The following is a 16,362-nucleotide window of genomic DNA, read 5'->3' as shown; positions in this document are numbered from 1 at the left end:
GCAGGGCTGCAGGAGTGGCCCAGGACAAGTGGGCAATGGACGCGAGCGAAAGCAGGGAGGGACTGGGCGTCAGGACATTCCAGGAACTGTGGGGGGACCTAAATCGATTGCGTGCCTACCACATACCTTTCTATCAGTACATGGTGGATTAGATCACTGATTTCTGCAGCCAGAGGTTACAGGTTTGGATCCTGCCTCCAGCCCTGGCTGGTGTGTGTCACTGGATTGACGACCAGATGCCCAGTTGGGGGCACATGAGAGGCAACCGATCGGTGCCTCTGTCACACATTGAGGCTTCTCTCCCTCTTTCTCCCTCCTTTTCCCTGTCTCTAAAAGTAAATAAATAAAATTAAAAATAAATAAATTCTGCCTCTGCTACTTCCTGGCTCTGTGATCCTGGGTCAGTGCCTTAACCTCAATTTGCCCATTCGCCCTTCTGTAAAATGGGGATATTAATAGTATCAACGTCATAGGTCCTTGAAAGAAATCACTGAGTTAATAAATGCTCAGAACAGGTTTGGCATACGGAAGGCACTCAATTAGTGCTTGGTCTCTAGGTTATTCTGAACCTAAATCCAGGAGGGTGGGATTGTGTGTATGTAGATGAGAAAACCCAGAGTCTGAAGGTATGAAGCAGCTCGCCTCAGACTGGGTAGCAATGGAACCCTAGCCAGACTCCAGCACTGGATCCCAGCGCAGTGAGGCCAGGTGAGGCGAGCATCGCCCTCTAGCCTGGGGCCAGCAGGGAGACCAACTGTACGTAGCCTTTGAGCCCAGGGGAAGCCATGTGACTGAGTTCTGCTTGCTCCATCTGGGCCAGATCATCTTTCCTTCTTTTACGTATAGTTTATTGATTATGCTATTACAGTCCCAATTTCCCTTCTTTATCCCCCTCCGCCCTGCACCCCCCAACCCTCCAGCATTCCCCCAACTTGGTTTACGTCCATGGGTTGTACATGTAAGTTCTTTGAGTTCTCTGTTTTCTATGCCATTTTTAATCTCTCCCCATCTATTTTATGACTACCAATTATGCTGCTTCTTCTCTGTACCTTTCCCCCCATTCTTTCCACCTCCTCACTGATAACCCTCCATGTGATCTCCATTTCTCTGATTCTGTTCCCATTCTAGTTGTTTGCTTAGTTCTTATATTCATTGTTTTTCTTTTCTTCTAGGTTCATTTGTTGATAGTTGTGAGTTTGTTGCCATTTTACTCTTCGTAGTTTTTCATCTTCTTTTTCTTAGATAAGTCCCTTTAACATTTCATATCATAGGGGCTTGGTGATGATGAACTCCTGTGGGGGCAACTTTGCTTGCAAGTCCCCCCATTCGCCACGGATGAAAGTGAAACTACCAAGACATGATCTGCTTGGGGAGGAAAGGTGGCCAATCTCTCAAAGGAGAAGGACCAAGAGCCACTTCCTCAATGGCTTTTACTAGGCTTGTAACACACAGGAATGCAGGTAAAGCTCATCAATCAATGTCGGGTGGCAAGGATCAAACAGTAGATAACATTTCAAAGAAATCTGAGGGCTTAATCTGAGTCATTGTCTGTCAGGTAAGGGGGTTGCAAACACTTTGGGAGACATACTCATTTCCTGCTCGGACCCTTCATATGAATCAAAGCACTCTTAGCAAAGCAGGCTTCACAGGATTTTGAATTCTTTCTTATGCCGGATCACCCCGGAACCCGATCTAGCCAGCAAAGGGTTGCACTGCCTCCCCAATGGTTTTAGGCTTAAGTGGATTAGAGCCAGGAAGTGCTTCTCCCAGAAGAAAATGGGGACTCAGGCTATGTCAGAATAGCCAGGGGGCAAGGGTTCATCACTCCCTCTTCGCTGCAGCACCCCCATGAAGTCCTTCCTTGAGGGCCTCCCAAGTAATCGGGTCTGGCTTAGGTTGTCCCCCCACTGAGGGGTCATACTCGTCATTGACTAACCGGCCAAGCACTGGGGGCCAGAGATGGATGAAGCAGGAGCAGTGATACTGCCAGGAAGATAAGCTTTGTCTCCTTAGCAGCTCACAGTCCAGAGGTCGCTCACTCAGCCTTAACCATGGGGGGCAGTTACAACTCCTACAAACCAGTCAGAGCGGTTCCCAACAAACTCCTTTAACTTGACCTTATCTGGGAAGCACTTTACCTGCCCTTCCATTCTAAATGACAGTTTTGCTGGGTAGAGCAATCTTGGATGTAGGTCCTTGCCTTTCATAACTTTGAATACTTCTTTCCAGCCCCTTCTTGCCTGCAAGGTCTCTTTTGAGAAATCAGCTGACAGTCTGATGGGCACTCCTTTGTAGGTGACTGTCCCCTTATCTCTTGCTGCTTCTAAGATTCTCTCCATTTTAGTCTTGGCTAATGTAATTATGATGTGCCTTGGTGTGTTTCTTCTTGGGTCCAACTTCTTTGGGACTCTCTGGGCTTCCTGGAAGTCTATTTTCTTGGCTAGATTGGAGAAGTTTTCCTTCATTATTTGTTCAAATAAGTTTTCCATTTCTTGCTTTTGTTCTCCTTCTGGCAGCCCTGCATTGGATACTGGAACATTTCAAGTTGTCCCAGAGGTTCCTAAGTTTCTCCTCAATTTTTTGAATTGTTTCTTCATTCTGTTCCAGTTGGATGTCTATTTTTTTCCTTTTGTTCCAAATCATTGATTTGAGTCCTGGTTTCCTTCCCTTCACTGTTGGTTCCCTGAATATTTTGCTTTATTTCACTTTGGGTATCTTTCATTTGTTCTTTCATTTTGGGACCAAGCTCCATCAGTTCTGTGAGCATTCTGTTTAGAACTCTCCATCTGATAGGTTGCCTATCTCCTCATTGCTTAGTTCTCTTTCTGGAGTTTTGTTCTGTTCTTTCATTTGGGCCCTATTTCTTTGTCTTGGTGCACCTGTTACGTTGTAAGGGGGCAGGGCCTTAGATGTTCCCCAGGGAGGGGCAACGCTCTTTGCCTTGTTGACCGCTCTTTGGTGCTGTCTGTGGGGGAGGAGCCAGAGGGGGGACAATGTAGCTCCCGGCTCGGCTCTAGCCCCACTTTCCAATGAACTCTCATGTGAGACTGGCAGTTTCTCCCACCGAGGCAGCCCCCCGCTGTAGTCCACAGTCAGCTGTGAGTCTCAGTTTGCTGTTCAGCCAGCCCTGTCTGCCCCGTCTCCCTCCTACCGATCTGGTTGGTCTGGTTGACTGTCTCTTTCACCCCTTGGTTGTCATAGTTCCACCCAGTTTGATTTTCTGGCACTCTGGTAGTTTATTGATTTTAGATCAGTTGTTATCCTCCTTTTGGTTGAGCGAGGAAGCAAAGGGTTCCTACCTATGCCTCCATCTTGGTTGGAACTCCGTGCCAGGTTTTCTGTTGGTCCTGGCCTGCCCACTGCCAGCCCTGAATGGTCACCCCCTGCACAGCTCCCGTTCCCACTGGTCAGAGTTCTCTCCCCAACCTTCAGCACAACTACCTTCAGCACGACTGTGGTCCCTGGACCCCGGGGCGCATCTTGGCCCTTGGCACCTCCCATCTCCAATAAGGACACCAGGTTCTTGACTTTGATTTATTGTTCGTGGGGGGAAGATACAACCCCGGGCATGAAGAAATCAGGTTCATAAGGTTACGAACTGAGTGAGAAGGCAGCAGGATGTGCATCTTCACTAACCCTCCCTCCCGGTGGATGCGGAAACACAGGCAGGAGGGGGAACAAGGCCGGATCCCCGGCCAGGGCCTGAGACACGGGGTCTCTCAGAGCTTGGAGAAAGTGATGCTCTTCTGGTCCTTCTTCTCCACTGCGGCCTGGACAGACTTAACAATGTCCTCCGTTTGCAGCATGCTCATGTTCCAGGACGCCTAGATAAAGAGGGTGGCACGTAATGGAAAAGACAGCAAAACTGGAGTTGGACCCAAGAAAAACGGGACATAGCTGCACACCAATCAGAGGACAAGGCCTGCAGCAGCCTCTGAGCCCTGACTGGTTGCTCCGGGACCAGAGAAGGGCTGTGATTGGTCGGATGGAGACTCTTACCATGTAGTTGAGGCTCTCGGCCACCGAATGGTCACGGGAGTAGAGCAGGTTGATTTTTGTGCCCTGAACTGCCACGGGACTCTTGCTGGAAATCTCGGCCGCCAGGGCAAAGGCCGCCTCGAGCATGACCTCCTTGTCTGGGAATACTCGGCTGCGGATGAAGGGCATCAGGAATCAGGGGTCGGAGAAGGGCTTTCGCCCGTCCCTCCCACATTAGCAGTGGCCAATCACAGTAGAAAGTAGAAGCACCCCTCACTCTCCTCTCCCGTGAAATGGACCAGTCAGGTCAGAGCAAGAGACTCCAGAATAAAGAACTGACCATTCGGACAGAGATAGCCAAGTGGAATCCGTACGTGAGGTTCCGCGGGGACTCAGAGAGCCCCACCCAGACCTGCTGCCCCTGAGCTCTTCACCAGAACCGGCGCGGTCCTACCTGACCAGCCCACTGCCCAGGGCCTCGTCAGCCATCATCTTGCGGGCGGTGAAGGCCAGCTCATTGACCAGGCTGCGGAGGGGGGCGGGGGGGTAGGGCATTATCGGGGACAGCAGTCATTCCCGGTCCAGGAGATGCCTTTCAGTCCCCTCCCCCAGGTTTTCCCACACACCTCTGGTTCCCGATGACTCTGGGCAGACGCTGCAGAGTTCCCACATCAGCTGCCAAACCCACGTCCACCTCCTGCAGGAGTAAGTCCCTCCGGGCTTAGTCTCTGCCCAGTGTAGGCCCCCACGAGACCTCAGTGCCAGTGAAATTCTGCACTAACAACAGAGGTCTCTCTCCATCTCTCCTTTAAACAGGGCTGCCCCATTACTCCCTCTCATTTCCACCCACATACTCGCACCCACGATGGTCCCTTCAGGCCGGAACACAGCCCACCCACCAATTCCCCTGCCATTTCGATTCTCCCAGGGCAGCCACATCTATCTCCAGAGGGAAGTCCTTCTTAACCCTGTCCCCTCACCCCTTATAGCACCCCCGGGCTCCAGCCCCCTTTCAGGCACTGGCCCCATTAGGCAGCACCCCAGCCTCCCTCACACCGTTCCTCACTCCTGACCTCGCCTGGACAGCATGACCTACCCTTGACTTCCTCCATGGCCAAGTGTTTTTTTTTTCTTCCCAAGCCTCACTTTTCAAGGGCTGATTCTCCCACGAAGCCTCCTGGGCTCACTCCAGACCTCCCGCCACACCCCACCTCCTTACCTGGGCCATCCCTGCTCTGCCCCCCTCTGCCACTCACTGCCCGGCTCTAAGCAGGCCTCGAGGAAGCAGAAGCTTGGGAGGATGGCTCACCTTCACCTGGAAGAAAGCATCCTGGGCACAGTACCGGATGTCACAGGCAGTGATGAGGTCCATACCTGGCGGGGAGAGGCTGGGGACACTAAACAACCTCAAGGACCAGCCCCTCGGCCCAGGGTGTGGGGTTTCGCCTTGGTACAAAATCTAAGCAGCAAGAGATCGGAGGCTGGAGGCCACTGGATGAGGCGAAGGACAGCAGCCAAGGGGCACCCACCCGGAATGAGCTCCGGATGAGCAGTGAAGGCAGACTCACCTCCGCCAATGCAGCCCCCGTGGATGGCAGCGATCACCGGTTTGGGGCACTAGGAGAGAGCGGGTGGGGCGGGTCAGGGCTGGTTCAGGAGCAGCGGGCAGGTGGGACGCCTTAGGAGCCTCCAGAGTCACCTTCTCGATGACGCTGAAGGTCTCTTGGTATCTGCTGATGAGGTTACGGAGGTGCCAGCTTGTGCGGGCCACGTCATCTCCTTGAGGCTGGAGGATGTCTGAAGCCATGTCCATGAGGTCGATACCTGGTGGGGAGGTGTGAGGAGGCTGAGGAGCCCCCCAGACCCGACCCACTGTCCCATCTAAAGGTGAGAACCTAGGCTCAGTCTACTCGAACCCTCAAACCACCAGAGTGGAGAGAGCAACTCACACAGTGCTTAGCACGGGATTGGGAAGTAAAGGAAAGTTAACATGTATTGAGTCACCACTCACTTCGTCTTCAGGACCATCCTATGCGGTGGGTCCTATCACTATTTTCACTTTAGTGGGTGAACTGAGGCACAGGAAAGTTAAGTCACTTGCCCAGGTTCACACTGGCTTGTCAATGGTGGGACTGTGACTTCGAAGCCAGAACCAGGGGCCATTCTTTTCACCACCATGCCAGACAGTCGAGGTTTTGCCTTGAGCCACTGAGTCAATGGCACTAGCATTTCCTGAGATGAGAAAACATGAGATGGAGCAATTCTGGGGGCTTCCACTGCGAGACAACCCCAGAGCTGACCTTTCCCCCCACTTGTCATTCTCTATGACCCCGAGTCTGGCCCCCATTATGCGTGGCCCCTAGACTCTGTACTCCACCCCCCCGCCCGGGGTTCCCACAGCCTGCTCCCCCACACACGGCCAGAGGGAAGCTGCAGGCATTTCAGGGCCCTCTCTTCTCCCCTCCCCTCCCACCTACTTAGAATGAAATGCAAGGTCTTTGCCAAGACACCCGACCGGCTCTGCACAAAACTCATTTCCAACCCATTTGTTCAGGCACCCAGGCCTCCCACCACTGTTCCCACAACACAACACATGCCCGTCCCAGGGCCTCTGGCCTCCGGCCCCTCTGCCTAAAACAGTCCTTCTTCCTGAGATGGTCCCACGACTGACCCCATCACTCTATCCAGGCCACAGCACAGAGGTCACCTCCGCAGGGAGGCCTGCTCTGGGCACCTGGCCGAACAGTATCACCTTCCATCTCCTCCCTCTACCTGTCTGCTATGCTGCCCCCATGCTGTTGCATAGTAATGGGCTCATCTCGTTCAGGGCCTTTCTCCCTCCCAGGGCGGGAGCTCCAGGAGCAGAGGAACTTTTGTCTTTTTGCCACCACTGTATGCCCAGCGCCTAAACAGGGCCCAGCACACAGTAGGCGCTCAGTAAGTGAGCCACACAGACAACTCCAGCCCTCATGGAGCTGCCCTTCTGTGCAAGAGACAGACACATAGAAAGACACTTTTTTCAGGTGGCGAGAAATACTGAAAGAAGGAAAATGAAATGGAAAGTGTTTATGTGTGCAGTGAGGGGTGTGTGTGCAGTGAGGGGTGCATGTGTGTGCAATGAGGTGTGTGTGCAGTGAGGGGTGCATGTGTGTGCAATGAGGTGTGTGCAGTGAGGGGTGCATGTGTGTGCAGTGAGGGCTGCTGGCTGCGGTGTCAAACTTGGGCCGTCAGGGACCCTCTCACTGAAAAAGTGACAGTCGAGCAAAGATGTGGAGGAGGACGCAGGGAGCTGTAGGGACATCTGGGTGAGAGGATTCCAAACAGCAGGAACCGCCGGTGCAGAGGCCCAGTGGTGGGAATGCCCCTGCTCTGTGTGAAGGCCACTGAGGAGGCCAGGGTAGCTGGGGTGGAAAGAGCAAGGGGAAGTGGGAAGACTCAAGGTCAGAGAGGTGACAGGGCCAGCTGTGTGGGGCCTCATGGGCCAGGGGGCAATGATGGTTTTTAGTCTGAGAGAGACAAGAGCTATAGGACAGTTCGGGTCAGAATCGTCCTTCGCTTTCTTCCTCCTGAGCTCAGTCATGCTCACCCTGTTGCCTGTCCTCCAACATCAGTTAGCAAATGTGAAAAATCCTTTCCACGTACACGCAGCCCCCCGACTCTCAGGCTTCACTGCCTCCACGGTCTGTTTGACTGAGTGAGATGAGAGACTTTGGCTCAGGGTAGAGCTGAATTTGCGCAAGTTAAGTGTGTTTAAGACGGAACCCCTGTGTGACCTTGGCCAGGTCACTTCATCCTCTGGGCCTTCGGTTTCTTCTCTGTAAAACAAGGGCGCTCTGGCTGGTGTGGCTCAGTGGACTGAGTGCCAGCCTGTGAACCAAAAGGTCGCAGGTTCAATTCCCAGTCAGGGCACATGCCTGCGTTGAGACCCAGGTCCCTATTTGGGGGCGTGTGAGAGGCAATGGATTGATCTACCTTTCTCACATCGATGTTTCTCTCCCTCTCCTCTGAAATTTTTAAAAACCAACCAACCAAAAAAACCCCAAACCAACCAAGGGTAAAGTCCTGAGAGTTGACTGCCTGTAAGCCTTCAGGGAGATAGAGCCCGGGGGTTCTTCAGCCGTGCCTGGCACGAACAGCATCACAAGCCACTATCATCACAGACTCCATTTCAATGGAGGCCAGAACGGCCTGGGTCAGTCCGAGGGCTTCCACTGCCACCCACTCGTTGTCTGGAGGCCCCAGCCACCCACAGGAGCCAAGCCTACTCCCAGAGGGAGACAAGCCTGGCACCTTGAGATCCCTCCTCCTGCCGGTTTTTCCGGTTTACCAGCCCTACCTGGACCTGCAGACACTGGCTGTTACAACCCCCTGAAGTAAAGGGTCCCCACCAGGGCGCGAGGTGTTCCCCTCCACAGTACGAACTACTCACTGCAGAGAACTCCCCCGTCTCATTCCCTCATGAACCTTGAAATGTTTCAGGTATCACTCATAGTCATAATGAAGTTATTTGCAATCACCAACAGCTCCGTCACACAGGTGTTACATGCACTGACATTTTCTGCATGTGCCCTCACTGAGTCCTCACAGCAACCTGAGGCTGGTGCTAACGTTACCTCTCCATTTTCTTCACACGAGGATATCGCAACACACCTTTTACAGGTGAAGGGATGTGGGCAGGAGGCACCAGTGGGAGGCGGCTGGCTGCTGAGGACACTGCCCTTGCTTTGAACCAGCACTTTGGAGACCCAGCAGTCACTCCGTGGTTATCAGCAAGGATTCTGCAGCCAGGCAGACCGAGGTCAAAACCCCCAGCTCTGCCACTTACCACCTGTAAGAACTGGCCATTTCCTCCTCTCTCTGGGCGCACGTATAAAAAACAGGGAGGAGAGCGGGACCTGTCTCTTAGGGCTGTTCAGCCTGAGCTCAGCCCACTGAGCCACACCGGCCAGGGCTATTTCTTTTCTTTTTAAATTAGTAGTTCCAGCCTATCATTAAAACTACTAATGAGCCCTGACCCGTGTGGCTCAGTTGGTTGGGCATCGACCTGCTAAGCAAAAGGTTGTAGTTTGATTCCCAGTCACAAAACATGCCTGGGTTTCAGGTTCACTTCTGGTCACGGCCCTCAGAGTCTTGTTGTTGAAAACAGGATGAGCACTGAGCAGAAAGGAAAAAGGACTCACGGACATAGACAATAGTGTGGTGATTGTGGGGGGAGGGGGGAATATGAGGACTAAATGATAATTAAAAATATACAATAAAAAATTAAAAAAGAGCCCTGGCTGGTGTATCTCAGTGGATTGAGCGCGGGCCTGCAAACCACACGATCGCAGTTCGATTCCCAGTCAGGGCACATGCCTGGGTTGCAGGCCAGTTCCCAGTTCCCAGCAGGGGACCCACGAGAGGCAACCGTACACTGATATTTCTCTCTCTCTCTCTCCTTCCCTTCCCCTCTAAGATAAATAAATAAAATCTTTAAAAAAAATTTAAAAAGAGCCCTGGCTGGTGTGGCCCAGTGGACTGAGCATCGGCCTGCGAACCAAAGGGTTGCTGGTTTGATTCCCAGTCAGGGCACATGCCTGGGTTGTGGGCCAGGTTCCCAGTAGGGGGCACATGAGAGGCAACCACACATTGATGTTTCTCCCCCTCTCTCCTTCCTTTCCCCTCTCTCTAAAAATAAACAAGTAGAATTAAAAAAAAAAAGAATGGAAGGGCAGATAAAGTGCTTCCCAGATAAGGTCAAGTTAAAGGAGTTCATCATTACCAAGCCCTTATTACATGAAATGTTACAGGGACTTATCTAAGAAAAAGAGGATCAAAACTGTGAACAGTAAAATGACAAGAACGTAATAACTGTCAACAACTGAACCTAAAGTATAAAAACAAATGAAGTCCGACAACAACGAATCATTCATACAGACCAGTAAGAGGGGCGGAGTCATCGGCCAGTGGACAGGGGTCCTGGCAGGAGGAGGCGGTGACTGGAGACCTGGGTGAGGGTGGGATGGAAACCCAGCAAGGCTGGCAAGGCGGCTGGCTGACCTCGGACATACATTCGCGCGCAGATAAACCAGGCAGGTTTAAAAATGGTCAGTGAGACAGACCGCACAACCCAGGGCCTCAGCAATGGAAATAAAGCCTAAAAGCACCAACTGGAAAAACTTTCGGGGGTTGAGGTGCTGGGAGAGGCTCCTAGCCCCACAGGAGATTTCATTGGGGAGACCCACAGGGTCCTAGAATGAACACAAGCCCACCCATCCGGGAACCAGCACCAGAAGGGCCCAATTTGCTTGTGGGATGTGGCAAAGGGGCCCAAAATCCAAAAGAGAGCAGAACAAATGCCATTTTTCCCTCTCTGATCCCACCCCAAGTCACAACTCAGCGACTGGGCTGACCTGCCCTGGGGAACACCTAAGCTTTCGCCCCTCATATGTAAGGAGCATGAACAGACCAAAACATGGCTCAAGAAGAACAGCTCAAAGCCCCAGAGCCAATACTTCTAAGTGACCAAGAGATAGCCAACCTATCAGACGCACAGTTCAAAACACTGGTGATCAGGATGCTCACAGAACTGGTTGATTTTAACCACAAATTAGAGGAACATATGAAGGCTAAACTAAGTGAAATGAGGCAAAATGCACAGGGAACCAATAGTGATGGAAAGAAATCTGAGACTGAAATCAATGGAGTGGACCAGAAGGAAGAAAGAAATGACCAAACAGAAAAGAATGAAGAAACAAGAATTCAAAAAAAAAACGAGGAGAAGCTTAGGAACCTCCAGGACATCTTTAAATGTTCCAACATCTGAATTATAGGGGTACCAGAAGGGGAAGAGGAACAGCCACGAGTGGAAAACTTATTTGAACAAACAATAAAGGAGAACTTCCCCCATCTGACAAAGGAAATAGACTTCCAGGAAATCCAGGAAGCTCAGAGGGTCCCAAAGAAGGTGGACCCAAGGAGGAACACACCAAGGCACATCATAATTATATTAGCCAAGATTAAAATGAAGGAGAGAATTCTAGAAGCAGCAAGAGATAAGGGGACAGTCACCTACAAAGGAGTGCCCATCAGACTGTCAGCTGATTTCCCAAAAGAGACCTTACAGGCAAGAAGGGGCTGGAAAGAAGTATTCCAAATCATGAAAGCCAAAGACCTACAGCCAAGATTGCTCTATCCAGCAAAGCTCTCATTTAGAATGGAAGGGCAGATAAAGTGCTTCTCAGATAAGGCCAAGTTCAAGGAGTTCATCATCATCAAGCCCTTATTATATGAAATGTTAAAGGGACTTATCTAAGAAAACGATAATAAAAAATAGGAACAGTCAAAGGACAGCAAACTCACAGTGATTAACAATCACACCTAAAACAAAACCAAACTAAGCAGACAGCTAGATCAGGAGCAGAGCCACAGAAATGGAGATCACATGGAGGGTAAGCAACAGGGGAGTGGGAGGAGGAGAAGGGGGGAGAAGATACAGAGAGTAAGTAGCATAGACCGTAGGTAGAAAATAGACAGGGGGGAGGGCAAGAATAGTATGGGAAATGTAGAAGCTAAAGAACTTGTGACACATGGACATGAACTAAAGGGGGGAATGGGGGGAGGGGGTGTGCAGGGTGGAGGGGAATGAAGGGGGGGAATGGGACAACTGTAATGGCATAATCAATAAAATACATTTTTTAAAAAAGAAAAGATAATAAACAGATTGACCTGAAGGTAACAAGGATGTTGGAATTAGGAGACAAGGCTTTTAAAGCAGCCTATAACTATGCTCAATGGCACAGAGAAAAATAGGCTCATGATAAATAAAAAGACATGAAAATTCAGCAGATAAATGAAGACATAACAAAAGAAGCAAATGGAAATTTGAGAACGCTCAACTACACTATCAGAAAGCTTTAAAAGTCACTGGTCAGGCTTAGCAGCAGAACAGAGATGACAAAGGAGCCAGTGCATCTGACGCATAGAAACGACCCCGCCTGAGGAGCAGACACGTGGGGCCACCAAAGACCAAACAGACGTGCAACTGGAAATCAGTTCCGGTTTGTTGGGTAATTGCATGGAAGTATATTATCACTGTCACACACTTTACTGACAAAAAATCAAAAAAAGACTCTTACAGGTTAAGGGCTTTATGTTCAGATTTCAGAATCCATGATCCTGTCATGCTGTTAGACTAATTTCTGAATTTGAATGTTTGAAGTTTTTTTAGCCCTGGCTGGTATGACTCAGTGGATTGAGTGCCAGCCTGTGAACCCAAAGGTCGCCGGTTCGATTCCCAGTCAGAGCACATGCCTGGGTTGTGGACCAGGTCTCTATCTGAGGGTGTACATGAGGCAACCAACCTACGTACACACTGATGTTTCTCTCCCTCTTTGTCCCTTCCCTTCTCTCTAAAAAGAAATAAATAAAATCTCTAGATTTTTTTAAATTATAAGAGGGGAGGTTAGAAGTTGCTATAAAAGAAGCATTGCTTCTATTGAAACATTTATATTTTTCTTCTAACCTGACCCCCATAGAAGTTTGGAGACTCTGGGTATTATTATCATGGCAATATGGTTGTTTGCATGAATTCATTAAGAATCAGTTCTTGTTATAACAGGACACAATTGGAAATTGGTGTATTACCAAGACTTTGACTGGAATGTCATGTCTCAGAGAGATGTGCATAGACTCCCGATGTCATCAGAAAGCCTTAAGGAATGAAGATAGACTTTGGAGACCAAAATAAACCCCTTGGGAAAACATCCGGATACCTTACTTTCAAGGTTCACAGCAATCTTTCCAGGTAAGAAGTGAAGGTTGCTTTCCTGGGAGAAAACAAAGAAAGAACCTCAAGACTTTTGGAGGAACCTCAAGAACCTGAGGAATTCACCCAAACCAGCAGGTATTACAGGCAAGTGCTGACCGCAACCCTGTGGCTTGGCTTCTCAGCCCTGAGAAGCTAATTATAGCTCAATCTAGAGATTCCTTATGAAGTTCCAGCGAAGCAGATTTAAAAGAGTCTGTGTGATCAATTTCCGTTCTCGTCATATTCATGCAAATAACAGGCCAAATTTATTGAAATTAGACTTCATACAATAAATTAGTCTTAGCTATCTTTGATAAAATGAGGGTGACATTATTTCCTTAAAAAGATTTTATCCATTTATTTTTAGAGAGAGGGTAAGGGAGGGAGAAAGAGAGGCAGAGAAACATGGATGTGCAGAGAAACATCGATTGGATGCCTCTCTCATGCCCCCATCTGGGGACCTGACCCACAACCCAGGCATGTGCCCTGACCGGGACCTAAACCAGTGACCCTTTGGTTTGTGGGATGATACCCAACCCACTAGCCACATTAGTCAGGGCTATAATGAGGGTGATTTTAGAGAGAAAAAATTGTTCCAACAGGAACTATAATGCCCAATTATGGTTATTAGATTCTAGTTCTGTTCATTGTCTTTAAAAATCTTATTTTTCACGTGTGGACTGAACTGGACCCTAATTTTTTTTTTCTTTAGAAAAAGTATTTGTTGATTTGAGAGAGAGACAGAAACATTGATTTGTTGTTCCACTTATTCATGCATTCATTGGCTGATTCTTATATGTGTCCTGACCAGGGATCAAACCCACAACCTTGGTGTATCAGAACAATGCTCTAACCAACTGAGCTACCCAGCCAGGACCCTGCATTTTTCTAATGAAACTGTTTGGCTGCAGCCCTCTATACCAGTGTTTTATTTTTCTCCCATCCTTTGCCTTGGATTTCCCGAGAACCAAAACTTTTTTTTCTGAGCCCTGTAACTGCAGGCCCCAGCCAGACAATACAATGTAAATTTTGGATAAGTCATCACAACAGTTTATGCTTGAATGGTTTTGGTGACTGATGCTGTTTTAGCCACACAGAGAGCTTGCTTGAGCTCTCAGGACATTCATTAGGGACATGTGGACTGTGGGCCAGGGAAATCAGACTGCCACGGCCTGCCCTCGTTCCAGCAAGAATGAAGCTCTGAACCTTTCATCTAGAGGTCTTCCCTACTGGCAGTCTTTAAGACTCAGAGACTGGGTACAGGTATCCTGGCCTACTGCTTCTTCTACCACTACTGTGGTTCCCATTTGTAAAATGAAGACCTAGAATGCTCCCTCTAAGGCTCATGGACCAGGAGAAAGAAGTGGGCATGTGAGATGGTAAGAGCCAGATGAGAGGAGCATAATAGCCAGACAAATTTGACTCCATCTTTTGAGCTAATTCTCCCTCGATTGAACTGAGACCCAGCTGCCCTATATTCCTCAGGACTGAGGAGTGATCAAAAGAAAAGAAAAAACTATAACCACAAAGAAACTTCATTTATGTAATATGAGCTTTCCTCCTTTCTTTCCTTTTGATTCAAACTGGCGTCACCCAGCACCCGACTCACCTCCCTGCCTCCTCCCTTGCAGGACAACTCCCTTAAGCATTAAGCCCTCAGGACAATGAGGTTCTCATCAGCATTAAATAATCTCAGGAACAAAGCATCCAGTCTATTGACCACAAAGACAGTTTTGGTCAAACTAGAGATAACATCTAGGCCTCAGTAGCATTTTAGTTCCAAGCCCAGGAAAACAGTCAAATGCCATTATGGCTGACATCAGGACCAGACACACTGATCAACTACCCACTACCCTAGCATGTAACGACCACAACTTGACCGTGACCTTAATTCCTCAAGTCATCATGATTAATGGTTTTTTTTCTCTGTGACCCACTGCCTGTAAGCCTTCCAGGAGCCAGGTCTTTGAGCATTAGCTAGCTTGTTTCCAGACATGAGCTACTTCCTAACACTTTTATTTTCTTTGATGCATTAAAACACACACACACACACACACATTGCTCTATTCCCAGGGTAGGGGACACTGGTGGGGATGGGGTGGAGAGCACCTCATACCTGCAGTGAACATTTTTCCTTCACCAGAGATCACCACAGCCCGACAGTCAGCATCTTGCGCTATCTTGTTGAAGCACTCCACCATCTCTCTGTGCAGGAGCAAAGAGTGAAGAAGGGCTGTGTCTGGGGTGGAAATCCCCTATCCTCTTGTCCAACCATCTCCCACACCCCACCCCTGCAATCCCTCAGTCTCTGCCTCCTGCAGGCAGGCCACGGGGATCTTCCTGCCAGACCTCCAGAAGGCCTTGTTCATGGCATTCCTCTTCTCCGGCCGGTTTAGCTGTACATGCAGAATGTGCCTCTGGGCAGCTGTCACCCTAAGGGACTCGTAGTTGTGGTGTGGGGCTTCACTGGGGGCTGCTCTGGAGGACTCATCTTGTGCAGAGGAGCCCATGGGCCGAAGGCTAAGGTTGAGACCAAGGTGGGTGGGGGCTGTCAATCCTAGGGTGACAAAGGAAGAGCTTTTGATGACTCCAGATTGGAGACGCAGCACCTTCAAGAGCAAAGGGCACACATCTCTGTGACACTGGACTGGGGAACACAGGACCCTAAGAAACCTCAGTTTGGGTAGATACAGAGTTGAAGATTAGGGGTACGTTATCAGCCACCTCAGTCTGAGGACCACTTCAAACCCTTAATCGTGGGACTGACCCCAGATTAGGGACAGTGAGCCATCAGTGACCCAACAGTAACACACAGGCCTATAAAACTGGGGAGCCATTGGCCGGGAAGACACGGTACTCTGAGTTTAAGGGACTTCGAACCCTGCGTGGCCTGGGTCAGTCCTCCGTGTCCTATAATCTCTATGACAGCACGACAGTGTAACGGACCCTCAGAGCTCAAGAGGCGACTCACGCTGGGTCAGAAGGTCTCGGAGTCTGCGGGAAGCCGCCACCGCCGCCGCCGCCGCCATTACTAGAGTTGCTGGAGCAACTTGACAAGAGGAAGCCAAAGAGGCGGGCACAAAAGCAGCCATGTTGGGTGAGGGCACCAATGCCGCAGCCAGACGTCGGTGACGCCCCCTCCGCCATATTTACTAAGGGCAACCGGAAATAGCCGTTTGGTTGGCTAACAGCAGCCTTTGGCCCAGTAGGAACCTGGCCTAGAAGAGTAATTCACCTGGTGATGGACATTCCTGCATAAAGTTCATCACAGCGCTGTTGTATAATGTTGTTAAAATTGGAAACAGCTTAAATGTCCAAGGACATAACAGCTGAATAACTGCGGCCCTAATAATTTACTAGTGCCAAGTTAACTAAAACAAAAAAGTTATCTAGACAGAATTTACCCACATATAAAGGAACGGAAACATAGCTGGGCCAACATTAAGTACTGACTGATACTGTTTTAATCTCCCACACCACCACGAGGTCCTACTTCTTTTTTTCTGGCATTTTAAAAAAGATTTTTTGTTTTTATTTATATTTAGAGAGAGAGGAAGGGAAGGAGAGAAACATCAATGTCTGGTTGCCTCTTGTGT

General features: G+C 49.5%; 1 protein-coding gene across 2 annotated transcripts; it reads right to left on the bottom strand.

Annotated features, from left to right (window-relative positions):
* Window positions 1–3,520: 3,520 nt before the first annotated feature.
* ECH1 (enoyl-CoA hydratase 1) lies at window positions 3,521–15,874 on the bottom strand. Of its 2 annotated transcripts, none has more exons than XM_037030771.1 (10): window positions 15,713–15,874; window positions 15,116–15,323; window positions 14,883–14,971; window positions 5,678–5,802; window positions 5,547–5,595; window positions 5,288–5,352; window positions 4,605–4,675; window positions 4,433–4,504; window positions 4,000–4,150; window positions 3,521–3,824 (listed from the first exon to the last, which is right to left on the bottom strand). In XM_037030771.1, exons 2-10 carry the CDS (start codon window positions 15,274–15,276, stop codon window positions 3,720–3,722), a joined length of 888 nt encoding a protein of 295 aa, XP_036886666.1. In that variant the 5' UTR covers window positions 15,277–15,323; window positions 15,713–15,874; the 3' UTR covers window positions 3,521–3,719. The 2 variants fall into 2 exon arrangements, with proteins under 2 accessions (XP_036886666.1, XP_036886665.1); XM_037030770.1 differs by having other exon boundaries at window positions 15,738–15,874.
* Window positions 15,875–16,362: the final 488 nt, after the last annotated feature.

Source organism: Sturnira hondurensis, unplaced genomic scaffold (genome assembly GCF_014824575.4).
Source record: "Sturnira hondurensis isolate 20B ecotype Veracruz unplaced genomic scaffold, ASM1482457v3 Scaffold0020884, whole genome shotgun sequence".
NCBI classification, from domain to species: Eukaryota; Metazoa; Chordata; class Mammalia; order Chiroptera; family Phyllostomidae; genus Sturnira; species Sturnira hondurensis.
This window is presented reverse-complemented; position numbering and strand designations above follow the sequence as displayed.